Source organism: Vipera ursinii (genome assembly GCF_947247035.1).
Source record: "Vipera ursinii genome assembly, chromosome: 3".
NCBI lineage: Eukaryota > Metazoa > Chordata > Lepidosauria > Squamata > Viperidae > Vipera > Vipera ursinii.
In genome coordinates this window covers 210,635,246-210,662,421 of record NC_139516.1, presented here as the reverse complement: position 1 = coordinate 210,662,421, position 27,176 = coordinate 210,635,246, and the positions used below count along the sequence as shown (strand labels likewise).

Below are 27,176 nucleotides of genomic sequence, written 5' to 3'. Positions count from 1 at the left end.
CGCCCCCTCCCCACGGGCCCAGCGGGGAGCCACACCACGACCCCCCACACACACACACCACGACCTCCCCCCCCCCCGGGAGGGGAGAGATGCTCCCGTGAAGGAACGGGGAGGTGCGTATCGCCTGGGTCTCTTTCCCTCCCTCCCTTCCTTTCCTTCCTTCCTTCCTTCCTTCCTTCCTTCCTTCCTTCCCTTTCTCTCTCTCTCTCTCTGTCTCCTCCTTCCTTTCCTTCCTTCCCTTTCTCTCTCCCTCTCTCTCTCTCTCTCTCTCTCCTTCCTTCCCTTTTTCTCCCTTCCTTCCCACTCTCTCTCTCTCTCTCTCCTTCCTTTCCTTCCTTCCTTCCTTCCCTTTCTCTCTCTCTCTCCTTCCTTCCCTTTTTCTCCCTTCCCTTTCTCTCTCTCTCTCCTCCTTCCTTTCCTTCCTTCCTTCCCTTTCTCTCTCTCTCTCTCCTCCTTCCTTTCCTTCCTTCCCTTTTCTCCCCTCTCTCTCTCTCTCTCTCTCTCTCTCTCTCTCTCTCCTTCCTTCCCCTTTTCTCCCTCCCTTCCCTTTCTCTCTCTCTATCTCTTCTCCTTCCTTTCCTTCCTTCCCTTTTTCTCCCTTCTCTCTCTCTCTCTCTCTCTCTCTTTCCTTCCCTTTTTCTCCCTTCCTTCCCACTCTCTCTCTCTATCTCTCCTTTCTTTCTTTCTTTCTTTCTTTCTTTCTTTCTTTCTTTCTTTCCTCCTTCCTTCCTTTCTCTCTCTCTCTTTCTTTTTTTTTTCTTTCTTTCCTCCTTCCTTCCTTCCTTCCTCCCTTCTCTCTCTCCTGGTTCCTTTCCTTCCTTCTTTCCCTTTCTCCCTTGCCTTCTTCCGTCCTTACCATCCCTTCCTTTCCTTCTTTTATCTCTCTTCTCCTTTCCTTCTCTTTCTCTCTCTCCGCTTTCCTTTCCTTCCTCCCTTCTCTTTCTCTTTCTCCTGGTTCCTTTCCTTCCATCCTTCCTTTTCTCTCTCTCTCTTCCCTCCTTCCCTTCCTTCCTTACCACACCTTCCTTCCCTCTCTCTCCTCTTTCTCTCTTTTCCTCCCTCCCTCCCTCCCTTTCTTCTCTTTCCCTCCTTTTCCCTTCCCCTTTTTCTATCTCATCCCTCCTGCCGACCCTTCCTATTCTCCCTCTCTCTGTCTCCCTCTCTCTCTTCCTTCCTTCCTTCCTTCCTTCTCTCATCCCTCCCTCCCTCTCCCTCTCCCTCTCTTTCTCTTTCTTCCTTTCACCTGTACGATGACCAACCTTCCCAAATTCTCCCCCAGGGGACTGAAGGGCACCACCCTCACCCTCTGAACCTGCCTCAGCCGCCCGGAGGAGACCCCCCGTCGCCAGGACCCCGGGCCATGTGCTGAAAGATGGCTCTCTCCAGGCTGAACAGCGCCACCAATGGCTTCCCAGAAGACCCCTCCCGGATGGAGTCCGCCAACGGGCCAGACCTGGCCCAGGTCCTCAGGTGCTTGGAGATGGGCACCGTCCTGACCTTGTTCTACCAGAAGAAGTCCCAGCGGCCCGAACGCAGGAGCTTCCAAGTCCGGCTGAAGAGCCGCCAGATCGTCTGGAGCCGAAGCCCGGAGAAAGTGGAAGGGGACGGTGAGTGTCAGGGGGCTGGTTGGAGCAGGAGAACCACACCAAAGGACGGACGAGGCCAAAGGAGGGAGAGCCTCCTCAGCTGGGGCCTCCAGAGCTGTTGGGAGGCCACGTTCTGGAATTCCCAGGACCAGGAAGTCCAAGAAGGGCACTTTCCACCCATCTGGCCCGACCTTCCTCAAAAGAACAGGAGAAGGAGAAGACCTGGGTCTCTCTCACTTCCTGCCATTCTTCTCCAGAAGATTTCCCCCTGGCCTACGCGGGCGGATTGTACCGTTCTTGGTCCAAAGGGTGGGACCTTCTCCTCCTCCTCTCCCTTCGGTGGCCTCCTTGGGCTGTTGGCTTTAGGTCAGGGGTCTTCAAACTTGGCCCTTTGATGACTTGTGGACTTCAACTCCCAGCATTCCTCAGCCAGTGTGCCTGACTGGGGAATTCTGGGAGTTGAACTCCACAAGCAGGGGTCTTCAAACTTGGCCCTTTGATGACTTGTGGACTTCAACTCCCAGAATTCCCCAGCCAGGCACTTCAACAAGTCATCAAAGGGCCAAGTTTGAAGACCCCTGGTTTAATTCATCTGGATCATGTGTGGTGCTGCCTGTTGAATTACATCTTGAATTACCTACTTGAGCATCAGACTCTTGACATCTGGGATTAACTTGATCATCAGAGGGGGCACTCTGAACCCTGGGCTCCTTTTGGTGCTGTGCTGATGCTGTAGCTCAAGCTTCAGCTGCCTCTTTCCTGTGGAGTGGCAGAGAGAGCCGTGGGAGAAGACACCCCAATACTTTGGGTTTTTAACCTGCTTTCCTGAGTTTACAGGGAGATCTAAAAAGGCCTTGAGGAGCTATAAGTAATAGACAGACAATCAAATAAGCAGGACTTCTGCCTCTAATAGAATAGCAGTGTTGGAAGGGACCTTGGAGGTCTTCTAGTCCAGCCCCGCTGCTCAAGCACAAGACCCTATACAATTCCAGACAAATGACCGTCCAGTCTCTTCTTAAAAACGTCCAGTGATGGAGCACCCACAACTTCTAGAAGCAAGAGCCTTGGTGGAGCAGTGGGCTAATGCCTCCTTAAGTAACACCAGCTGCCTGCAATTAGTGCAGGTTCGCATCCCACCAGGCTCAAGGTTGACTCAGCCTTCCATCCTTCCCAGGTAGGTCAAATGAGGACCCAGATTGTTGGGGGCAATTAAGCTGACTTTGTAATAATGCCGCTGGGTGTGTGTGTGTGAAAGCCCTAATAATAAGCAGGCATATACATAGAATGAAGGCTACTGCTAAGCTTGTAAGCCGCCCTGAGTCTTCGGAGAAGGGCGGGATATAAATGGAATTAAAATAATAATAATAAAAAAGTGGTTCCATGGGTTAATTGTTCTCACTGTCAGGAAATTTCTCCTTAGTTCTAAATGGGATCTGTCCGTAATATGTTTCAGAATAAGAGTTGGAAGGGGCCTGGAGATCTTCTAGTCCAATCTCCTCCTCCTCCTCCTCCTCCTCCTCCTCCTCCTCCTCCTTCTCCCCACCTCCTCCCCCCTTCCACAAACCCCACTCCCTTCTAGCATTGATGATGTAACCTAGTTGGGTAATGAAATGTCTGCAACAAAGCAACCAAGCTCAGAGAGCACCAAGGACCCCACAGTCCTTTTCTTCTTCCTCTTCCTCTTCCTCTTCCTCCTCCTCCTCCTCCCCCCTTCCACAAACCTTTCTAGCACTGATGATGTAACCTAGTTGGGTCATGAAACATCTGCAAGGAAACCACCCAGCTCAGAGAGGACCAAGGTGCCCTCATAAATCTGCTGGTCCTTTAAGAATGCGTTCTTTGATCATTGTTCTGGGATCGCAGTTACTATGAAGCTGTCATCATCACCTCTCTGCTTCCAGAGGAAGGTGGTCCCAAGATGACCAGAAGCTGTTGCAACAAATGAATGGATTGTTACAGACACAATTGTCATCTTGCCAATTTCTGTTCCTCTGGGACTCTGTTAAAACAAGATGTTGAGACTCTGGAAAGAGGGCAGAGAAGAGCAACAAAGAGGATCAGGGGACTGGAGGCCAAAACATAGAAGGAACGGTTGCTGGAATTGGGAATGTCTAGTCTAATGAAGAGAAGGACGAGGGGGGACATGATAGCAGTGCTACAGTATCTCAGGGGCTGCCCCAAAGAAGAGGGAGTCAAGCTATTCTCCAAAGCACCTCCAAAGTGCCCAAAGGCAGGAAACGTTGCTTCTTGTCCTGCCTTCGGGCGCTTTGGAGAATAATTTATAATATAATATAATAATAATAGAGTGCTAACCTTGTCCGGATCTGAAAACAGGAAATAGAACAACAGAGTTGGAAGGGACCTTGGAGGTCATCTAGTCCAACCCCGATTAAACAGGAAACCCTATACCAGGGGTAGGCAACCTCGGCTCTTTTATGACTCGTGGACTTCAACTCCCAGAATTCCTGAGCCAGCATGGCTGGCTCAGGAATTCTGGGAGTTGAAGTCCATGAGTCATAAAAGAGCCGAGGTTGCCTAGCCCTGCCCTATACCATTCCAGACAAATGGCTGTCCAGTCTCTTCTTAAAAACTTCCAGTGTTTGGAGCATTCGCAGCTTCTGGAGGCAAGGAGTTCCACAGGTTAATTGTTCTAACTGTCAGGAAGTTTCTCCTTAGTTCCAGTCTGCTTCTCTCCTTGATCGGTTTCCATCCGTTGCTTCCTGTCCTGCCTTCGGGCGCTTTGGAGAAGAGCTTGAAACCCACCCACCCCCTGCCACCTTCTTTGCGGAAACTCCTCAAATACTGGAATACTTGGATGCTCTGGTTGTGAAACCAGACAGTGGAAGTTAGATTCCTGCTTCTTTAGGTTTGTTCAACTCCGTTTTCAGGTTGAATCAATTGTCCGGCTTTTTCCCAGGGATAAAAACACTTTTAATTTTTTGCAGATTGTCCCACACGAATCCAAGCCCCCCCCCCTTTGCCCCCCCCAATGAATATCTTCTAGGTTTGGGGATCCACGTTGTGGGTCGAAAAGGGTGAATCCATGCTCACAATTCCCCGTAAGGACCGGTGAAAGTGAAGGGGTGCCGAAAGGCAAACACGCCTCGGTTTCATTATCTCGCCCGCTTCCTCCTGGCCCACGGATCCGGCCCTGCCGGGCGCCAGCTCCGGCTGGGTGTCACACAAAGGATGACTGTGTTTGTGGCTAAATAAATAAACAGCCGGGGTTTGGCAGCAGCGAGTTGTGAAGCCTGTGCCGGGTTGTGAAGCCTATGCCGAGTTGTATAGCCTGTGCTGAGTTGTGAAGCCTGTGTTGAGTTGTGAAGCCTGTGCCAGGTTGTGAAGCCTGTGCCAGGTTGTGAAGCCCATGCTGAGTTGTGTAGCCTGTGCCAAGTTGTGTAGCCTGTGCCGGGTTGTGAAGCCTATGCTGGGTGTTGAGTTGTGAAGCTTGTGTTAAGTTGTGAAGCTTGTGCTGGGTTGTGAAGCCTGTGTTGAGATGTGAAACCCGTGCTGGGTTGTGAAGCCTGTGTTGAGATGTGAAGCCCGTGCTGGGTTGTGAAGCCTGTGTTGAGATGTGAAGCCCGTGCTGGGTTGTGAAGCCTGTGTTGAGATGTGAAGCCCGTGCTGGGTTGTGAAGCCTGTGTTGAGATGTGAAGCCCGTGCTGGGTTGTGAAGCCTGTGTTGAGATGTGAAGCTTGTGCTGGGTTGTGAAGCCTGTGTTAAGTTGTGAAGCCTGTGCTGAGTTGTGAAGCCTGTGTTGCGATGTGAAGCCTGTGCTTCACCCCGACAAGCTGAGAAGCATCTCTGGGAATTGATTTGGACAAATCAGAGGCCCCCACAGCTACTCCTTGTTTTACAACACTCGCTTAGTGACCATTCAAAGTTACAACGGACCTGAAAAAAGTGATTTATGGCAGTTTTCACACTTATGACCGTTGCTGCATTCCCCACGGCCACATGATCAAAATTCGGATGCTTGGCAACTGATTCATATTTACGACAGTCGCAAGGTCCCCCTGGGGTCACGCGATCCCCTTTTGCGACCTTTTGACCAGCAAAGCCAATGGGGGAAGCCAGATTCGTTTAACAACTACTTTAGTAACCTAACGACTCCAGTGATCCACTTAACAACTGTGGGAAGAAAGGTTGTAAAATGGAGCAAGACTCACTTAACAACCATCCCGCTTAACAACAGAAATTTGGGTCGTAAGTCAAGGACTAATTCTACAGAGCCATTCTACCTCAGCAGCTCGCCTATCTAAGCCGGGGATTCTGGGAGATGTAGTCCCAGGTTCCCTGGTGGAGAAGAATGACAGATAAATATCCTCGCACTTTTATCTGCTGGATTGAAATAACTCTTAAAAAGAGAGAAAAGATGTTGTAAACTAGGGGTCTTCAAACTTGGCTACTTTAAGAGTTGTGGACTTCAACTCCCAGAATTCCTCAGCCAGCTGGCTGAGGAATTCTGGGAGCTGAAGTCCACAAGTCTTGAAAGTGGCCAAGTTTGAAGGCCCTTGTTGTAAACTGACTTAATTCAGGTCAGTTTGAAACCTGACAGTTGTGTTGCTTTAACTTCAGGTAGGGGTTTAATTCTGCTTTGTGTTTTGGAGTGTTAGGTGGACACAACATATGGATAATTTACAGCTTCGTGAACTCTGTTGCCCTCAGGAAATGAGTTAATTCTGCAAATTCGGTCATTATCCGTGTCTAGTCAAAACCGCTTAAGACAGTCCGTTTAAAAGCTGCAATTGAAATGATTTCATTTTCACTTGAATTGCAATTGAAATAAAAATGCCTTTGCCTGCTGGCTGGAGGAATAGAGGAATTTGCACTCGCGACGGTTTCCAGATTGTGGGAATAGCAGCCAGGATGAGTTTCTGCCCTATTCCCATCGGATCACACCTATCACAAAAAGCACTTTTGTTCATTAGTTTAGATCTGGTGACTTTCTATTTTTCCTGCCAGAAAGGATCAGTTTAGATAAGTGTTTTTGCAAACTTGGCAACTTTAAGGTATGTGGACTTCAACTCCCAGAATTCCCCAGTCCGCAGGTTGGCTGGATGAATTCCGGGGGTTGAAGTCTACATTTGGTGCCAGGGGAAGTTGAAGTCCACGTTTGGTGGACGAGGGAATTCTGGGAGTTGAAGTCCACATTTGTTGGCCGGGGGAGTTCTGGGAGTTGAAGCCCACGTTTGGTGGCCAGGGGAATTCTGGGAGTTGAAGTCCACATTTGGTGGCAGGGGAATTCTGGGAGTTGAAGTCCACATTTGCTGGCTGGGGGAATTCTGGGAGTTGAAGTCCACGTTTGCTGGCTGGGGGAATTTTGGGAGTTGAAGTCCACGTTTGCTGGCTGGGGGAATTCTGGGAGTTGAAGTGCATGCATCTTAAAGTTACCACATTTGACAAACACTGGCGTAGAATCAACATAGCTGCCCTATGTTTCTTCTTATATAATTATCAGGATAGAAAGCGAAGATTCCTATCCTGATGAAATTACGATTCATTTGATTGAAATTGCAAGTATCAATCAATCGATCAATATTCCCAAATGCTGCGGAGAAGAACACGATCGGCACCCATCTCCCCTTTCCCTCTGGCCACCTTCAGGATAAGAACATAGCATCCCTCTTCCCTTTTCAACAGAGTAACAGAGTTGGAAGGGACCCCGTAGGGCGTAGGTCATCTAGTCCAACCCTCTGCTCAAGACAATTCCTGCTCAAATGGCCCTCCCATCTCTTCTTATAAACCTCCAGTGATGGAGCACCCACAACTTCCGGAGGCAACTTCTGTTCCTTAATTAATTAATTAATTAATTAATTAATTAATTAATTAATTCTTCTCCCAGGCAAGAAAAATTTCTCTTTTGCTCCAGGTCGCTTCTGTCTCTGATGAGTTTCCATCCCCTGCTGCTTCTCCTGCCTTTTCAGTTGCTTTGGAAAAATAGCCTGACTTCCCCCTTCTTCTTTGGGGCAGCCCCCGAGATATTGGCAGGAAGAAACCCACCTGCCTTACGTCTTTTTTTCACGGCAATAACTGTGAAGCCTGGGTGGAGCAGTGGGCTGATGCCTCCTTAAGTCACACCAGCTGCCTGCAATTAGTGCAGGTTCGAGTCCCACCAGGCTCAAGGTTGACTCAGCCTTCCATCCTTCCCAGGTAGGTAAAATGAGGACCCAGATTGTTGGGGGCAATTAAGCTGACTTTGTAATAATGCCACTTGGGTGTGTGTGAAAGCCCTAATAAGCAGGCGTATACGTAGAATGAAGGCTACTGCTAAGCTTGTAAGCCGCCCTGAGTCTTCGGAGAAGGGCGGGATATAAATGGAAATAAAATAAAAAATAAAAATAAAATAACCAGGCGTGATTTCTCACACCCCACCCCACCGGGAGCTTCTCCCGCACAAACCCTTGACGTGAACAGAAAAGGGATTGCAACTCTGCTCTTGTGCAAAAGGAACTTACGCGGGGTCCCACCGTCCACGCCTGTGGCGAAAAGGGAGAGAGGGTGGCCACAGAGGTATGGGGGAAGAGGAATCCTCCCCCCCCCCCCGGGGAACCTGACTTGCATCAAATGAACCATGCCCCAGGATGTGCAGGGCCAGGAAAGAACGCCGCCGTCTATGGCAAAAGGTTATTGAGGGAGGGATCCTTCCCACCCCCACCCCCCCACCTCCAGGACATGCAAGTTTGCAAAGTGATGTGCTGGACACTGTTCCGGATGCACATGGTGCGCCACGGACACTTCCTCTTCCTGGCTGCCCCCCCCAGGCTCTCTTTCCTGCCTCTGCCCGCCAGAGTCCATGCAGTCCAGCTGCAAATGGAAGCGGGGTAGCGGGGGGGGGTGTCGGATGCTGAGAAAGGGGTTTCCTGCCTCCCCAGATCTGCAGAACGGGTGGGTTTTTTTTTCCCATCACAAAACTCTGCCCGACGTCCCTTTTTCCCCTAAAGATCTCGTGAAGCCCCCCCCCATCCTCCCAGGGTGGCCGCATCTGAGCTTTGGCCCTCGATTTTCCTTTTGGGATGTTGTTGTTGTTTTTTCCCCCCATGAACTGTGAGCCACACGGAGTGGTTTGCTGAGATGGGCGGCTGTTGGAAATCAGTCCATCAATCGAACGGATAAATAAAGTGAGAATTTGGGAACACAAAAGGCTGGCAAGGAAAGCTGGAGAGATGGGCTGCTGACAAGCCATGATAGATAAGGAGGGCCTCCGTGTGGACAACACATTTGCGTGCCTAGGTGGATGCATGTATGTGTGCATGCACAAATGCCTCTGCTTCCTCCTTCCTTCCTTCCTTCCTTCCTTCCTTCCTTCCTTCCTTCCTTCCTCCCTTCCTTCCCTCCCTCTCTCCTTTCTTTCTTCTTCCTCTCCTGTCTTCCCTTCCCTTTATTTTCCTTTTTTCTTCCTTCCTTCATTTTTCCCTCTCTCTCCTCCCTTCCCTTCTCCTTCCTTCACTCCCCTTCCTTCCTTCCTTCCTTCCTTCCTTCCTTCCTTCCTTCCTTCCTTCCTTCCTTCCTTCCTTCCTTTCTTTCTTTCTTTCTTTCTTTCTTTCTTTCTTTCTTTCTTTCTTTCTTTCTTTCTTTCTCTTCTGCTTTTACCAAACTAGTGAGGCCGAAGTGGGAATCCTGCATCTAGTTCTGGTCACCACCATATAAAAACAACGCTGAGACCCCAGAAAGAGTGCAGAGAAGAACAAGAAAGACGATAAAGGGTCTGGACGCTGAACTGTATGATGAATGGCTAAGGAAACTAATTATGTTTAACCTAACAAGGATTAGGGGGGACACGATAGCAGCCTTCCAGTAGCTGAGGGGCTGCCACAGAGAAGAGGGGGGGGTCCACCTATTCTCCAAAGCCCCTGAAGGCAGGACAAGAAGCAACGGATGGAAACTAACCAAGGAGAGAAGCAACCTGGAACTAAGGAGAAACTTCCCGACAGTGAGGACAATCAAACGGTGGAACAGAAGTTGCCTTCAGACGTCCATCATTGGAGGCTTTTCAGAAGAGACTGGACAACCACTTGTCTGGGAGTTGAGCATCTCAGATCAGCTGGTACCAGGTTGGCAATGGTCAATCTGGAAAACCCTTTTTGGTCCAGATGGCAGACCCCCAAATGGCTAGCCATCTGCCCTCTGGACGGTAGGGAGACGTTAATGAGGATGTCCGCGAAGGTCAATAACGTTTCCTTTGAAGTGGCTGATGATAGGCAGACAGTTGTAATTTCAACTGTAATTTAAGCCACCCCCAAGGACAGAGCGGCCAATTCAAGATGGTGGACTTCAACTCCCAGAATCCCTTTGAGGATGGGTGCTGATGAACCCTGGCCTGTCACTCAAACTGTGGCCTGTCACCCAGCTTCATTCACATCAATCAACTAGGCTGAAGGGAGTTTTCCCAAGTCCTTGAGGTCCTTGGTGCAACCTTTAGGAACGTGGCTAACATCTGGATTAATGCTTCTCTAATTCTCTAGTTCAGTCTTGGCGAGTTGAGGAGGGGTGGGCTTCCACTTATATGTTTTAGTGTTTCATGCAGGAACGCATCGGCGTCCCGTTTGACGACCAGGGTCTCTGAAGTGGGAGGCTGTGCCAGATGCTGGGGGAAATGGAAATACAGCTGTGAATCATCCAGAGGTCCTGGTGATCCTCGGAGGTGACCCTTCCGGGAGGGGGTGGCTGTTTTTAGGGCATCGTTTCCTTTTTTTGGCAGACCATCTGGGGCCAATCCCACCGAGTGGGCAGGGAAGCGGTTAGTTGTGCCGGCGGCGTCTCACCACAGCAGAAACCTCTTCCGTTCTCTTTGCCATGCGGCCCGTTCACTACTCCAGCCCCCACCCTCCCCATCTTCCTTTCCTTTTTCTTTTTCTAAATTGTTTTGTTTTGCAGTGTAATGGTCTGGGAAAATGCCAGCCCAAATATATTCTCCGTTTGTGCCAGAGAGAAAAATGCCAGGACAAGGGCAGCTGGCTTGAATTTCATTTTTAATGTGTGCCATTGTGCCCACAGTAAAAAAATAACGATAAAGTTTATCTGTCTCTTTGTCTGTCTATCTATCTATCTATCTATCTATCTATCTATCTATCTATCTATCTATCTACCTACCTACCTACCTACCTACCTACCTATCGATTGTCACCTATCCATATCTATTTATCTATCTCACTATCTCTATTGCTATCTATCACTATAATATATTGTTACCAATTTATATCTATTGCTGTCTTTATCTTTCTATCTCTATCTATCCATCTATCGTTACCTATATCTATCTATCTATCTATCTATCTGTCTGTCTGTCTGTCTGTCTGTCTATCTATCCATCCATCCATCTATCTATCCAACATCTTATCTACCTATCTCTGTACCTAGCTACCTACCCATCCATCCATCCATCCATCCCTTATCAACCTATCTCCATCCATGCATCCATCCATATCTATCTATCTATCCATCCATCCATCCATCCATCCATCCATCCATCCATCCATCCATCCATCCATCCATCTATCTATCTATCTATCTATCTATCTATCTATCTATCTATCTATCTATCTATCTATGTATCTGGTGAGTTGGGACCTTGCAGGACATCTAAGAAAGGGACAAGGGTTGTTTGAACTCTTGAATTCTTTATTGGCCAATTGTTTTATTATTTATTATATTGAATAAAGAATTCTTTATTCTCATGCACCGGAGACAAATTCCTTATGTGTCCAGTCAAGAATAAAGAATTCTCAATTCTTGATTGGACACCCAAGGAATTTGTCTGTGGTCCGTAAGCTCTCAGCTTACATACAAAGCGACAGGTCATAGATCATAAATCATAGTTACAGTCATGAATCATAAGATACCAATAGGAGAAAATAGTAGGAACGGTGAGAAAGGATGAGAGGATGACAAGGATAATAGCAATTGTTTGTTTGTTTGTACAGTATTTATTTTTACAAATAAGGAAATGAACATATCCAACACACCTTCTTTCTCCTATTTTTCCCCCAAAACAACAACTCTGTGAGCTGGGCTGGGCTGAGAGAAAGGAGTCTACCTGGCATTTGTGCCTAAGGCAGGACTAGAACTCACCGTCTCCTGATGATTGACCCAAATTTACCCAGCTGGCTTTCATGCTTAAGGCGGGACTAGAATTCACAGCCTCCTGGTGATTGCCCAAAGTCACCCAGCTAGCTTTCATGCTTAAGGCGGGACTAGAATTCATAGCCTCCTGGTGATTGGCCCAAAGTCACCCAGCTAGCTTTCATGCCTAAGGCAACACTAGAACTCACAGCCTCCTGGTGATTGGCCCAAAGTCACCTAGCCATCTTTCATGGTTAAAGCAGGATTAGAACTCACAGCTTCCTGGTGACCGGCCCAAAGTCACCCAGCCAGCTTTCATGGTTAAAGCAGGATTAGAACTCACTGCCTCCTGGTGACTGACCCAAAGTCACCCAGCCGGCTTTCATGCTTAAGGCGGGACTAGAATTCATAGCCTCCTGGTGATTGGCCCAAAGTCACCCAGCCAGCTTTCATGGTTAAAGCAGGATTAGAACTCACTGCCTCCTGGTGACTGACCCAAAGTCACCCAGCCGGCTTTCATGCTTAAGGCGGGACTAGAATTCATAGCCTCCTGGTGATTGGCCCCAAAGTCCACCCAGCTAGCTTTCATGCCTAAGGCAACACTAGAACTCACAGCCTCCTGGTGATTGGCCCAAAGTCACCTAGCCATCTTTCATGGTTAAAGCAGGATTAGAACTCACAGCCTCCTGGTGACCGGCCCAAAGTCACCCAGCCAGCTTTCATGGTTAAAGCAGGATTAGAACTCACTGCCTCCTGGTGACTGGCCCAAAGTCACCCAGCCAGCTTTCATAGCTAAGGCAGGACTAGAACTCACTGCCTCCTGGTGACTGGCCCAAAGTCACCCAGCCAGCTTTCATAGCTAAGGCAGGACTAGAACTCACAGCCTCCTGGTGACTGGCCCAAAGTCACCCAGCTGGCTTTCATGTTTAAGATGGGACTAGAACTCACCGTCTCCCACTTTCTAGCCGGTTGCCTTAATGGATAGAACAAATTGGCTTCCTTATTGGCACGGTTGTGCCTACCATGTTGTTAAAAAAAGCCGAAGGAATTTGCTGAGGAATTCAGTCCCGTGGATTTAAACCAGAGTTTAGTCGTGAGTCGACACATTTTCCATCCCAGTGGCAAGGATGTGCTGTGTCCGTGCATCATCTCAAGTCACCTTTCTTGTTGTGTTCCCGGTCTAGGGAACATCTGAATAACGTTTTCCCTTTTTCCTTATAAATCGGGGGGAATTTAACTGCTGATCCCAGACAATTGTTATTGAGCACTAATTGTGTATCGTCGCTTTTATTCTCTTTTTCACACTGCCCAGAGCGGTTTGCAAGAGGGCACTTAAAGCGAACCTTATCGGGATAAAACCGACGACTCAAGCAAACCTCTAAACACGGCTCATTTAGAAGAAATGCAGAAAAAAGCAAAATAATCGACATTCTTAGGCGGCCTGTTTTTCTATAGTTTGCAGGTTGCTGTTCTTTATGGAAAGTTTCCTCCCTAGGAAATAGCTACTGTATAGATGTGGGGGTGGGGGGCTCTGATTATAGAGGGGGCAACAGATGCAGGGAAAGAGGAGGGAGGGGATAGACGGGGTCTTCTAGGTGGCGGGGGGTCTCCCACATGGATGGCGGGGAGTTTCCTACAAATGGCCCTCTCCCAAATGCATAAATTGTGTCCGTCTCCTTCATGCGTCTCCTAAAGCCCAAAGTGACTTCTGAGAAATTAGGAAGTAATAACAGAATAGAATAGGAAGGGACCTTGGAGGTCATCTAGTCCAGCCCCCTGCTCAAGCAGGAGACCCTATACCGTTCCAGGCAAATGGCTGTCCAGCCTCTTCTTAAAAACTTCCAGTGTTGGAGCATTCACCGCTTCTGGAGGCAGGTAGTTCCACTGGTTAGTTGTTCTAACTGTCAGGAAGTTTCTCCTTAGTTCCAGGTTGCTTCTCTCCTTGACTAGTTTCCATCCGTTGCTTCTTGTCCTGCCTTCAGGGCCTTTGGAGAATAGTTTGACTGCCTCTTCTTTGGGGCAGCCCCTGAGATACTGGAAGGCTGCCATCTTGTCCCCCCTCGTTCTTCTCTTCATTAAACTGGACATACCCAGTTCCAGCAACCGTTCCTCATATGTTTTAGCCTCCAGTCCCCCAATCATCTTTGTTGCTCTTCTCTGCACTCTTCCCAGAGTCTCAACATCTTTTTTACATCGTGGTGACCAAAACTGGATGCCGTATTCCAAGTGTGGCCTTACCAAGGCATTGTAAAGTGGTATTAACCCTTCACCTGATCTTGATTCTATCCCTCTGCTAATGCAGCCTAAGGACTGTGTTGGCTTTTTTGGCAGCTGCAGCACACTGCTGGCTCATATTTAAGTGATTTTCCACTAGGACTCTGAGATCCCTCTCACAGTTACTACTATCGAGCAAGGTACCACCTACAGTATACCTGTGCATTTGATTTTTCTTGCCTAAATGTAGAACCTGACTTTTTTCACCATTGAATTTCATTTTGTTAGATGGCGCCCAGCGTTCGAGTTTTTTAGACATATCCAATTCTCCCAACCGTTCTTTGTTTGTTATTAGCCAACCACACACTGGATCCACAGAAGATTTTACTGTGAAACCACAGGGAAGCTGGACCAAAACAGCTTGTAGGAGGCCATTTCCTTGACGTAGTGCAGCGTCTTTTGCATCCCAAATAGATTCTTGAGAACTTAGGCAGGAAGTGACAGGATGTGATTCGTGCAGAGCATAACATAAAGTCGCCGGAGAGTAAAAAGCAGTGGGTTTGACCCCCAAAGAAGAGGATCTGATCTTCAAGCCTCTGTGCTGGGAGGTGGCAGAAGCAGGCCAGTCCCCCCCTTCCCCCCCCCCCCCGCCTTCCAACGGGCAGAATTAACCTCTGAAAAAGCCCTTTGATCAACAGCATTGAGGTTTCTGGTCCTCTGTGTTTGAATGCAGGACGGAAGAAAGAGGATTGTTGAAGAAATTTGGACGTTTTGTGTCTGAAGACTTGTGTGTGTGTGTGTGTGTGTGTGTGTGTGTGTCTTGCATAGTTATCTTAAATGGAAGGGGGGGGGCGTTTCCCTGCAGTCGGAGCTCTTTTGTGCCTTTGATAATCCTGTTGTTTTATAGCTTCAGCCACAATGAGTGAAAAGCAAATTTTCTGCCAAAGCTTTATGGAAACCTTACGTCATTAAGGGCATACAACCCAGGCAGAAAGAGTTCAAACTGTTTGTCTCCCGAAGTGGTGGTGGTGGGGGGGGAATGTGTCCCTGTTTGGCCTGAACTTCCCAACATTTGCGGCCCTTGCCTGCTCCACCCCCCTCCCCAAAAAAAGGTTAAATGCAACCCAAGACTTCCTTGCTCTTAAGTGCCACCTTCCAGTTCCTAGATTCATTCTTCTTTCCTTCTTTCTTTCTTTCTTTCTTTCTTTCTTTCTTTCTTTCTTTCTTTCTTTCTTTCTTTCCTTCTTTCTTTCTTTCTTTCTTTCTTTCTTTCTTTTTCTTTCTTTCTTTCTTTTTTTATTTCTCTCTTCCTTCCTTCCTTCCTTCCTTCCTTCCTTCCTTCCTTCCTTCCTTCTCTTTCTCTCTTTCCCATCCCTCCCTCCCTCCAATATCCATCCATCCTTCCTTCCTTCCTTCCTTCCTTCCTTCCTTCCTTCCTTCCTTCCTTCCTTCCTTCCTTCCTTCTTTCTCTTTCTCTTTCTCTTTCTTTTTCTCCCTTTCCCACCCCTCCCTCCCTTCTTCCTCCCTTCCTCCCTTCCCCTCCTTTTTCTCCTTATCCAACACTCTTGTCCCCTTACATTGCCCAGGGAGACGCATGCCAATAAAAGGGTCGAGTGAGTAAGGAAAGATCTGAATTTCTCCTAAAGCAGTTTCGAAAGACCCTGGTCCAAAAGGGCTCTGGGAGCGATAGGAATTGTAGTCCATCCCATCCGGAAGGGCCCAGATTACCGGAGGCTGGGTTAAACTTTATTGTGGGGCAGGAAAATAGCCGGGAGAAAAGGAAGGAAGGAAGGAAGCGATGAGCAGAAGGAGAGGGCAAAGAGATTAAAATGGGGGGGGGTTTAGATAAGATGCAGGAGGGGAAACAGATGGACGAGAGCATCTTTGCCATGACAGGATGTGAAGCCGCAACGGAGTTCTGCAGAAAACTGATTTTTTAATTCCAGATTCAGCATTCAAAAGCTTTTGCACGTTTTTTGGTTTGCTGGCCTGGGCGGGGCTCCTGGGACCCCACTTTGGAGAAGGGAAGCCCCCCACCCCACATATGGACATGTTCCTCATCTCTTCCCATTGTTATCCTTCTCGTAGGGTGTGAGATTTCACCCCCTTCCTGGAATCCCGGGGTTAAATGCGAGCCAGTTCCCAAAGTGCAAGAATGTGACTGTGTGTTTGTGTGGGTGTGTGTGCGTGCGCACACACACACATACATGCACACAAGAACCTTGTCTATCAGAATGTCAGAAATGGGTGCTAAGTAGCTCTGGGGAGATCCGTCATAACTTCAAACGGCTGCTTAGCAACCGGTTGTTAAGCGAGGACTATCTACATGCATCTGTGGGCTAGGCCCTCTCTTATCTGACCGTTCTATAGGCAGCATCCCCCCCCCCGCCCAAAGAAAAAAGTATTTGTCACATACTGTAGGAGAATGAGTGTCAGAACCTGCGGGCAGCGTTAAAAGAGGAATCAGCCTAGCATCCCTACGTGGCCACAAGCAAACTTAAGTCCTTGAATGCCAGTTGACCCTTATCTAAGTCTACTCAGGTGTTCCCCTTTAACTGAGACCATTCCTAGGCATAGGCTTAGCGGCAATAAATCAGTTTAATTGGACTTTCACACGTGGATGCGTGATCTTCCACCAACTTTCACCAACACGTACCAACTACAGAGAGATGCTCGTAGGGTGGATTTTTTTTCCAATTTTTGACTATCCGGCTTCTTTTGGATCTCAGGAGCTGACTCTGAAAACGGGACCGAGCGGCGGTTTTGACGCCAGACTAATCAGCCAGATTAGGATCTAGTCCTCATGGTGCTGAGGGGAAGGGGAGGCAGGTTGTGGCTGCCATTGGCAACCTCGCCAGAAAGTGTGATTCACACCCGTCGGGAATACCCGAGAGGATGGAGTTCTGCCTAGTTTGCAGACTGCGGCTCAGTCTTTGTAGAAATATGGAGCTGACTCACTTCTCTTTGTTCCACAGTGGACATCAGGGATATTAAACAGATCCGACCTGGCAAGAATTCCAGGGATTTCGAACGTTACCCAGAAGAAGCCCGGAAGTTGGATTCAGCGTTGTGTTTTGTCATCCTGTACGGAACGGACTTCAGACTGAAAACATTGAGTGTTGCCGGTCAGTGGAGGGTAATGTAGCAAATGCTTTTTGAGGGGAGGTCCACGCTGAAGCCCCCAGCCCCACAGAAACCCATTCTCCCCCACCCCAGCATTCCATGCCTCCCCACAAAATCTCTAACACCGTTGTGTTGTAACTTTTGAGGCGAGCAAATTGGAGATGCAAAAGTTCATCTTGGCAATGCGGGTAATCCTCAGTCACTGCACAAATGGACCGCCTGCATTACATTTAAGTAGAGTATTAAATGTGCTAAATAGTAAATATTTAAATGTAGTAAAAATGATAACAAAGATGACCCTGATAATGATACTTAACAGGTTGTGGTGATGGGAGCCTTGTGTCATGTTATAAAAATTCTAAGGTCCAGACAGTGAATGGAATAGAATAGAATAGAATAGAATAGAATAGAATAGAATAGAATAGAATAGAATAGAATAGAATAGAATAGAATAGAATAGAATAGAATAGAATATATGGAATGAAATGAAAACGACTATGGAATGGAATATATAGAATAGAATAGAAAATATGGAATGGAATGGAACGGAATGGAACAGAACAACAGAATAGAATTGGAAGGGACCTTGGAGGTCATCTAGTCCAACCCACTGCTCAAACAGGAAACCCTATACCACATTTCAGACAAATGTGTACTCGGATGTTGCCATATCCTAAAAGTGGTACGATGGGTGAAAAGGTTGAAAAACCCTGCCCTATACCATTTCAGACCAATGGCTGTCCAGCCTCTTCTTAAAAACTTCTAGTGTTGGAGCTTTCACCATTTCTGGAGGCAGGTGGTTCCACTGGTTAATTGTTCTGTCAAGAAATTTCTCCTTAGTTTCAGGTTGCTTCTCTCCTTGACGAGTTTCCATCCGTTGCTTCTTGTCCTGCCTTTGGGCACTTTGGAGAATAGCTTGGTTCCCTCTTTCCAAAGCCATGTGGCCTTTTTTGAGGTGAGGGTAACTTCTCAGCCATCTGGTCTGACCTGTTGACCAGCAGTTGCAACAGAGAGGGCTTCTCTGGACCTGATCTCCATGGCTGCTTGCATTGTGGTGGTTTCACAGCCACATGGGTTAGGGGGTTGAAAGGGATTAGAAACAGGTGGGGCTGATATGACTGGACCATAACGAAGTTGTGGGGGTGCTATCATCGGCTCACCAGCTGTTCCTTCCTTATTATTGTCCCTGTGGTGGGGATGGGGGTACCAGGAAAGTTTGAGGAACATCATGGCCTCCTTTGAAGCACCTGGACTAAGGAAAGCAGCCTCTGAAGACCAGGGGAGGCAGTCTCTCGGCTGTGTCCTGCCAGCCTGTGAGCAAGGAGCAGTTATACAAAAACACCCACTCATGTCCCAAAGGGCCTTTTTCAAAACTCCACTGGACTTCCTTGTTGTTGTTGTTTTTCCTTGAAGACGTTTCGCTTCTCATCCAAGAGGCTTCTTCAGTTCTGACTCAGTGGTGGAGAATGGAACTGAAGAAGCTTCTTGGGTGAGAAGCGAAAGGTCTTCAAGGAAAAACCAAGAAAGTCCAGTCGCCTTTTTTTTTTATTAAGAAAAGAAAATTAAAAGCAGCTTTGAGACAACCGTGACCTTCTCGGACCGAGAATCTCCATAGACGTTGACCCATTCATGACAAAATTATGACAATACCTAGAACATTTCCCCCCCAACCCCCAAACCTGGCGCTTCCTTTGAGTAGAGAGAATTTGCAGATTTGGGGGATTATTGCAAGACATCTGGAACACATCAATCGGGGAAGTCTGGCTTGGTGTAATTCTGGAGTAGGCTGCAACCTTCTCTGATCTAATTGCTGTTTTTAGCCAAGTAAATATCCCCCTGTCTTTGATTACATCCTGCTCTAAGTAAACGTAGATTACAGATTGCCTCTCCTAGTAGTAACTTTAATTATACCCACGTTTGTTGTGGGCTCCCAGGATTAGCAGAAAAGAGACCGGCTCTCTTTAGATGTCTCTATACGCGGTCCTCTACTTACGACCGCTGCTAAGCAAGACGGTTTAAGACGGGTAGGCAACCTTGGCTCTTTTATGCCTCGTGGACTTCAACTCCCAGAATTCCTGAGCCAGCCACGCTGAGGGGAAAGGGAGAGATTTCCTAGCTGAGCCATGCTGGCTGAGGAATTCTGGGAGTTGAAGTCCACCAGTCATGAAGGGGCCATAGTTTCCCTCATGCTGGCTGAGGAATTCTGGGAGTTGAAGTCCACAAGTCATGAAGAGGCCAAAGTTCCCCCATGACGGCTGAGGAATTCTGGGAGTTGAAGTCCACAAGTCATGAAGAGGCCAAAGTTCCCCCATGACGGCTGAGGAATTCTGGGAGTTGAAGTCCACGAGTCATGAGCGGGGCATAGTTCCCCCATGCTGGCTCAGGAATTCTGGGAGTTGAAGTCCACGAGTCATGAGCGGGGCATAGTTCCCCCATGCTGGCTCAGGAATTCTGGGAGTTGAAGTCCACGAGGCATAAAAGAGCCAAGATTGCCTACCCCTGGTTTAAGAGAATTGTGTCCAATTTTACCTGCTTTTGCCACAATTTAGTGAATCATTGCGGCTGTTAAGTGAATTTTAAAAGCCAGCCAACAAAGCAAACGATGCACAGCAGTCCTAAATTTTGAGCCCCAAATTTCCATTGCTAAGCAAGGCGACATCCGCGTTTCACACTTATGGCTGTTGCAGCATCCAGGTGGTCACATGATCCAAATTCGGCCGCTTGACAACTGACTCAGGTTTATGAGTCACGTGATCCCCTTTTGCGACCGTCTGACAAGCCGAGTCAATTGGGGAAGCCAGATTCACTTAACAACCAAGGGAGTTCTTAAGTGAGTTGCCCCTCGGTTTATGACCTTTTTTGATTTTTGATTTTATTAGATTTATATACCGCCCTTTTTGTCACAGTTTAGGGAATCGCTGCAGTTGTTAAGGGAATCGTGGGGTCGTTAAATGAATCCAGTTCTCCCCCCCCCCCCCACTGCCTTTGCTTGTCAGAACCTGGGTGGGAAGATTATAAATGGCAATAATGCTGCAGCCATCATAAGTACATCCGGGTTTCCAAGCGCTTGGATTTTAGTCATGTCACCAGGGGGGAATGCTGCGACGGTCATATGTGTGAGGACTGATCATAAGATATTTTTCTTCAGCACCATTGTAACTTTAAACAGTCACTAAACGAATGTGGGTGTGTCGAGAACGATCCGGCTAGAGTTTTTTGGCACCTAGAACATGATTTATAATTTAGCCCTTTTAGCACCGTCATTTCCCTATAATAAATTTCCCAGGAATTTAACAGCCATGAGTTGGCCCTATTAAGCCTCATTTTGTTTGCTTTGAAATCCTTATCTTAATTTTTCCCATAGGTTCACACAGAAGGAAGCGTCCACAGACTTCCCTAAAGCCGGGTGACTAAATTACATTGAATTTTTTTTTTAAAGCAGCATTGGTCACTCAAGTTCCTTAGCAGGTCATCCTTTGGTGGGATTTTTGAGAATGAAATTTTTCTCCAGGACAAAAATAAATAAATATATTTACAGAGAATTATGAATCTTAACACAAGGTGAATGCTTTTGCTAAGCAAGAAAAATGAGCTGATGAATTTTCACAGGGTGAGAAATAACCCACAAATAGAACTAGGTTTTGTAAGGAATTAAATCAATGTTTCTCAACCTCTGCCAGTTTAAGGTGTGGACTTCAACTCCCAGAATTCCCTAGTTAGCATAGCTGGCTTGGGAATTCTGGGGATTGAAGTCCATACATCATAAAATGGCTGAAGTTGCCTGTAATGCCTCTTATACAATTGAGATAATGTCCTAGAGAGGCCCTAGGGGAAAGAGCTTTTCTAGGCACTTTCTTTCCATGACCAGTTTGGATTTTGCACACTAACATGGTGGCCACATAGAGGGTTGAATGGGGGCTGGACTAGAAGACCTCCAAGGTCCCTTCCAGCTCTCTTCTGATTGACATGCCAACACAACACCCCACCATGAATTTTTGATTTTAGTTTGATTTTTTAAAAAAAATCCCTAAAAATGGGAAAGTAAGTTTCAGTCAACGATCACATCAGAATAACTTTGGAGAATTGAAACCTGTATCATGGCGATATAGCTGCAAATTTCCCTGCCTTAATTGTGGGGCTATAAATCCTGAATTCAGAAGTGTCTTTAGATTCTTAAGTGTGGAGTGCATCTCCTTGACCAGAGGTCTTCAAACTTGGCCCTTTTATGACTTGTGGACCAACTCCCAGAATTCCTCAGCCAGGCACGCAAGCTGGGCTGAGGAATTCTGGGAGTTGAAGTCCACAAGTCATAAAAGGGCCAAGTTTGAAGACCCCAACACGCTTAAGACCTTACAACTGTTTAGTGACCATTCAAAGTTACAACGGCATTGAAAAAAGTGACTTATGACCGTTTTTCACACTTACGACCATTGCAGCATCCCCAAGTCACGTGATCAAAATCTAGAACCTTGGCAACTGATTCATATTTATGACGGTGTCCCTAGGTCATGGGGTCCCCCTTTTGCGACCTTCCGACCAGCAAAGTCAATGGGGAAGTCGGATTCACTTAACAACCTTAACAAATACAGTGATTCGCTTAACAACGGCGGCAAGGACGGTCGTAAAAATGGAGGAAAACTCACTTAACAAACATCTCCTTTACCGACAGAAATTTTGTGTTCTGTTTTCTTTGCAATTTGAGGGCTATGTGTGTAATCCAGACTTACTGAATTCTGCTTCTTTGTTCTGATATTTTTGGAAAGAAGATTTCATTAGCTTGTTTTCTTTTTTTTAAAATGGGTTGGTTTAATCTCCAGCTTCAGACCTCGTAGTTCTTAGTCTGATCTGCTTTTAGCTCTTGAATCTGTTCTTGGCAAGGTCCCCGTGGCTCTCGGTGGCTCTGAGCCAACGCCAATAAACTTCCCGTGACTAACACAACTCGGAGGGGTGTGGTGTACCTGAGTGCCGTTTTCAGGCATTGTTTTTCAGACAGAATCGAAGTTCTTTCCGGTTTTCCCCTTGCGAGACGGTTCTCCTTGCCAAATAGAAAAGGCTCAAATTCCTCGGAAGACAAACATTTGGATCTGTGGGCTGCATAATTGGAAAAAATGAATTTATGGAGGCATCAAGGAGAGAAGCAACCTAGAACTAAGGAGAAACTTCCTGACGGTGAGAACAGTTAACCAGTGGAACCACCTGCCTCCAGAAGCGGTGAATGCTCCAACACTGGAGGTTTTTAAGAAGAGACTGGACAGCCACTTGTCTGAAATGGTCTAGGGCAGGGCTTTTCAACCTTTTCACCCATTGTACCACTTTTAGGATACGGTAATATCCCAGGACCACCAGTTGCCTAGCAAGGTGTCAAAAACCTGATGACCAAAAAAAAAGGGAAAAAGTGATGAAGTACAGGTAGTCCTCGACTTACAACAGTTCGCTTAGCGACTGTTCGAAGTTACAATGGCACTGAAAAAAGTGCCCCCCCAAGCCACAGCCGAGCAAGACACCTGCCTGCCCGCCCAGCAGCGCTCTTCCTCCTGTCCGAGGTTTTCGTTGTTGTGAGCATTTCTGTTGAGGGTTGGCAGTGGGGGGTGGGGTGGGGGTGGGTGTTTGCTTTTTATTTCCCCCCCCCATCTTCTGGGTGGTTGCAGCAGGTTCTGGTCACTTCACATGACCCTGGGACACTGTGACCGTCATAAATATGAATCCGTTGCCAAAGCATCTAAATGTAAATCATAAGACCCTTTGATCCTGCAACATTCCAGCTGATTGGTACTTCTTTTGGAAAGTGGCGCTGATCCTGGCACTTCCGCTGAACCCTGACAGCCCAGCAGCTCCAGTCATCTCTCAGGCTTGTGTGGTGCTGCCACCGGTTCAGCGCGTTCCCCTCCCCCGCTACCACTTTTCTAGGATGGTCGTGTACCACTTGCCAGGTGCCAATGTACCACAGGTGATGCCTGTACCACTGGTTGAACAACCCTATATTGTTTTCAATCAGTCCGTCATTAACACTAAGAGTCATTAAAACCACCTAGGTGGTAGTAGTAGTAGTAGTAGTAGTAGTAGTAGTAATAATATTTTAATAGTTATTAATAATAATTGTTTTGGGTGCAATCCCAAAACAACTGGAGCACCACTTGAGCAACATCATCGGCATTAACAAATTCACCATCAGTCAATTGCAAAAGGCGGCCTTAGTAGGAACTGCTTCCATCCTGCGACGATATCTGTGATACCATCAAACATCCACATCTGCCTATCCCAGGTCCTTGGTAAAGACTCAATAAGTAGACAAAAATGCCAAATCCAGTCTGAACATCTGGCTGACTGTGCGATGAATAATAATAATAATAATAATAATAATAATAATAATAATAATAATAATAATAATAATAATAATAATAGTAATAATAATAATAAAAAGTTGGAAGGCCCCTTGGAGGTCATCTAGTCCAACCCCCTGCTGAGGCAGGAAACCCTATACCGTTTCGGACAAATGGTTGTCCAGTCTCCTCTTAAAAACTTCCAGTGTTGGAGTATTCACAGCTTCTGGAGGCAGGTTGTTCCACCGGTTAATTGTTCTGTCAGGAAATTTCTCCTTAGTTCCAGGTTGCTTCTCTCCTTGACTAGTTTCCATCCGTTGCTTCTTGTCCTGCCTTCAGGCGCTTTGGAGAATAGCTTGACTCCCTCTTCTTTGGGGCAGCCCCTGAGATATTGGAACACTGCTATCATGTCACCCCTTGTCCTTCTCTTCATTAAACTAGACCTACCTAATTCCAGCCACCATTCCTTATATATTTGAGCCTCCAGTCCCCTGATCATCTTTGTTGCTCTTCTCTGCCCTCTTTGCAGAGTCTCAACATTTTTTTTTACATCGTGGTGACCAAAACTGGATGCCGCATTCCAAGTGTGGCCTTACCAAGGCCTTCTAAAGTGGTATTAACACTTCACCTGATCTTGATTCATTAATCTCCATTAGACAACTTCCTTGGCAATAGCAGATCTGTTTTCATTTTTTGATAAGACCACCCAACCACGAATTGATTGTGACTGAAATGATAAGTGTTGAAGATAGTTTCTCACAACCATCCAGGTTAGTGGCTGAAACAGGATCGGGTAGCTTGTGGTCCAATCTCTTATAGAAACCACGTTAGACCCCTGATGGCTTAATATTGTATGGTTTACTTATCGGGACCTCTCAGGACCCGTGAATGTAGGAATGGGATTTGGTTAACTAGGGCAGGGGTAGGCAACCTTGGCTCTTTTATGACTCATGGACTTCAACTCCCAGAATTCCTGAGCCAGCATGGCTCAGCTTGGAAATCTCTCCCTTTCCCCTCAGCATGGCTGGCTCAGGAATTCTGGGAGTTGAAGTCCACAAATCATAAAGAGGCTTAGGCCTAGGCCAGGGGTAGGCAACCTTGGCTCTTTTATGACTCATGGAGTTCAACTCCCAGAATTCCTGAGCCAGCATGGCTCAGCTTGGAAACCTCTCCCTTTCCCCTCAGCATGGCTGGCTCAGGAATTCTGGGAGTTGAAGTCCACAAATCATAAAGAGGCTTAGGCCTAGGCCAGGGGTAGGCAACCTTGGCTCTTTTATGACTCATGGACTTCAACTCCCAGAATTCCTGAGCCAGCATGGCTCAGCTTGGAAACCTTTCCCTTTCCCCTCAGCATGGCTGGCTCAGGAATTCTGGGAGTTGAAGTCCACCAGTCCTAAAAGAGCCAAGGTTGCCTACCCCTAGCCTAGGCCTAGGCCTCTTTATGACTCGTCATAAAAGAGCCGAGGTTGCCTACCCCTGAACTAGGGTGATAGGTTTAGCTTGTTACATGAACTTAGACACGCAGTTGATACGGAGTGTGAAGAACAGGTTCTGGCCAAGATGGTGACTCTGTGATAGCCCTTCCTTTGAGCCAGGATCATCAGGAGAAGTTCATCCATCGATTGTCCTTCACCTCCTTTTGTGATCTCTGTCTTCTCCAGCTTTTTGCGAGGATGACGTGACCCTCTGGGTGGCCGGGCTGAACTGGCTGGTGACGGATACGCAGCGCTCACCCACTCCTCTCCAGACTGAAAGGTATGGGCCAACGAGAGAAAATATGGGCCAGGCAGAAAAAGTCTCCGAATGTGGAGCAGATGATGGCCCTCCACTCAATCCGGTGCTTCCTTGGAATGGACTCACCTGGAATGGATTAAGACGGTGGTCCCAGATTAAGAGTTTAGAATAGACTAGAGCTGGAAGGGACCATGGAGGTCTTCTAGTCTGGCCCCTTGCTCTAGCAGGAGAACCTATACCATCTCAGATAGGTGACTAGTCTCTTCCTAAAAATCTCCAGTGATGGAGCACCCACGATTTCTGGAGGCAACTTCTGTTCCACTGGTTGATTGTCCTCCCTGTTAGGAAGTTTCTCCTTAATTCCAGGTTGCTTCTCTCTTTGGTCAGTTTCCAACCATTGTTTCTTGTCCTGCCCTCTGGTGCTTTGCAGAATATGGCCCCCTCCTCTTCTTGGTGGCAGCCCCTCAAATACTGGAACACTGCTATCATGTCTCCCCTATTTCTTCTTTTCTTTAGACTAGTGTGTCCTGTCCCAAGGCTGAGAATGGCCAACTAATACTTTTCATGTTCCTCCTCAGAATAGAGCTGGAAGGGACCTTGGAGGTCATCTAGTCCAACCCTCTGCTCAGGCAAGAAACCCAATACCATTTCAGACAAATGGCTGTCCAGTCTCTTCTTAAAAACCTCCAGTGTTGGAGCATTCACCACTTCTGGAGGCAGGTGGTTCCACTGGTTAATTGTTCTAACTGTCAGGAAGTTTCTCCTTAGTTCCGGGTTGCTTCTCTCCTTGACTAGTTTCCATCCATTGCTTCTTGTCCTGCCTTCAGGTGCTTTGGAGAATAAGTTGACCACCCTCTTCTTTGTGGCAGCCCCTCAAATACTAGAATGCTGCTATCATGTCCCCCCCACCCCAGTCCTCCTTTTCTCCAGATTGGCCATCCCCAATTCCTGCAACTGTTCTTCGTATGTTTTAGTCTCCAGGCCTTCAATCATCGTATTTGCTCTTCTTTGCACTTTTTCCAAAGTCTCAACATATTTTTTTTGTAATGTGGTGACCAAAATGGGATGCTGTCTTCCAGGTGTGGCCTTACTAAGGATTTATAAAGCGGTACTCGTACGTCTCTGCCCCCTTCCCCATTCCAATCCAGAATCCTAAATTACTCTTTAAAAAATCCTTAAATTACTCTTAACTTCGCAATGGGACAAGAGTCTTCATCACTTTTGAAGACAGCTGAGCAGCTTCAGTGCAAGGCAAATCATAAACACAGCTAATCTAGTTTAATAAAGAGAAGGACGAGGGGGGGGGGACATGATAGCAGTCTTCCAGTATCTCAGGGGCTGCCCCAAAGAAGAGGGAGTCAAACTGTTCTCCAAAGGCCCTGAAGGCAGGACAAGAAGCAACGGATGGAAACTCGTCAAGGAGAGAAGCAACCTGGAACTAAAGAGAAACTTCCTGATAGAACGATTAATCCGCGGAACGACTTGCCTCCAGAAGTTGTGGGTGCTCCATCACTGGAGGTTTTCAAGAAGAGCCTGGACAGCCATTTGCCTGAAATGCTTGAGCAGGGGGTGGAGTAGAAGACCTTCCAGGTCCCTTCCAACTCTGTTATACTGCCATTTACCGCTTTCTAAAACTGTGACCTCTCGTCTTTCTTCAGATGGTTGAGGAAGCAGTTCGACTCCATGGACCGATCTAGAGAAGGCAGGTGAGTAGAGAGGACCGTTTTTCTCTTTGAAGGCCACAGAAGGATCCATGGAGGAACTGGTGCTTCTTCTCCCCCTTTCCTTGAGCAAAGTGTGTTAGGCACAAAGAGCCATAGTGAATACCCTCAAAGCTACTCCCTTGAGTTACAGGAATCTTCCCAGGCTGAATGCGTTCGCTTGGGAACAGTCAGATAAGGGATTCTGGGGGAGGTCAAGCTTGGTGCAGTGTCCGTAGTGTGGGGTCCCTGATGCTCTCTGAGCTTGGTGCTTCTCCTGCAGATGTTCCGTTACCCAACTAGGTAACATCATCAGTACTAGAAGTGAGTGAGGTGGAGGAGGAGGAGGAGGAGGAGGAGGAGGAGGAGGAGGAGGAGGAGGAGGAGGAGGAGGAAAGGACTGTGGGGTCTCTGATGCTCTCTGAGCTTGGTGCTTC

At 47.4% G+C, this 27,176-nt stretch overlaps 1 protein-coding gene across 1 annotated transcript in view; it reads left to right on the top strand.

Annotated features, from left to right (window-relative positions):
* LOC310638736 (1-phosphatidylinositol 4,5-bisphosphate phosphodiesterase gamma-1-like) overlaps nt 1-27,176 on the top strand; it is an 86,622-nt gene continuing 59,446 nt past the window's right edge. Inside the window, 5 exon segments of the mRNA XM_083360034.1 lie at nt 1-113; nt 1,280-1,607; nt 16,838-16,987; nt 24,967-25,060; nt 26,698-26,745. Of these exon segments, the coding sequence (XP_083216160.1) occupies nt 1,373-1,607; nt 16,838-16,987; nt 24,967-25,060; nt 26,698-26,745 (527 nt within the window). The 5' untranslated portion in view covers nt 1-113; nt 1,280-1,372.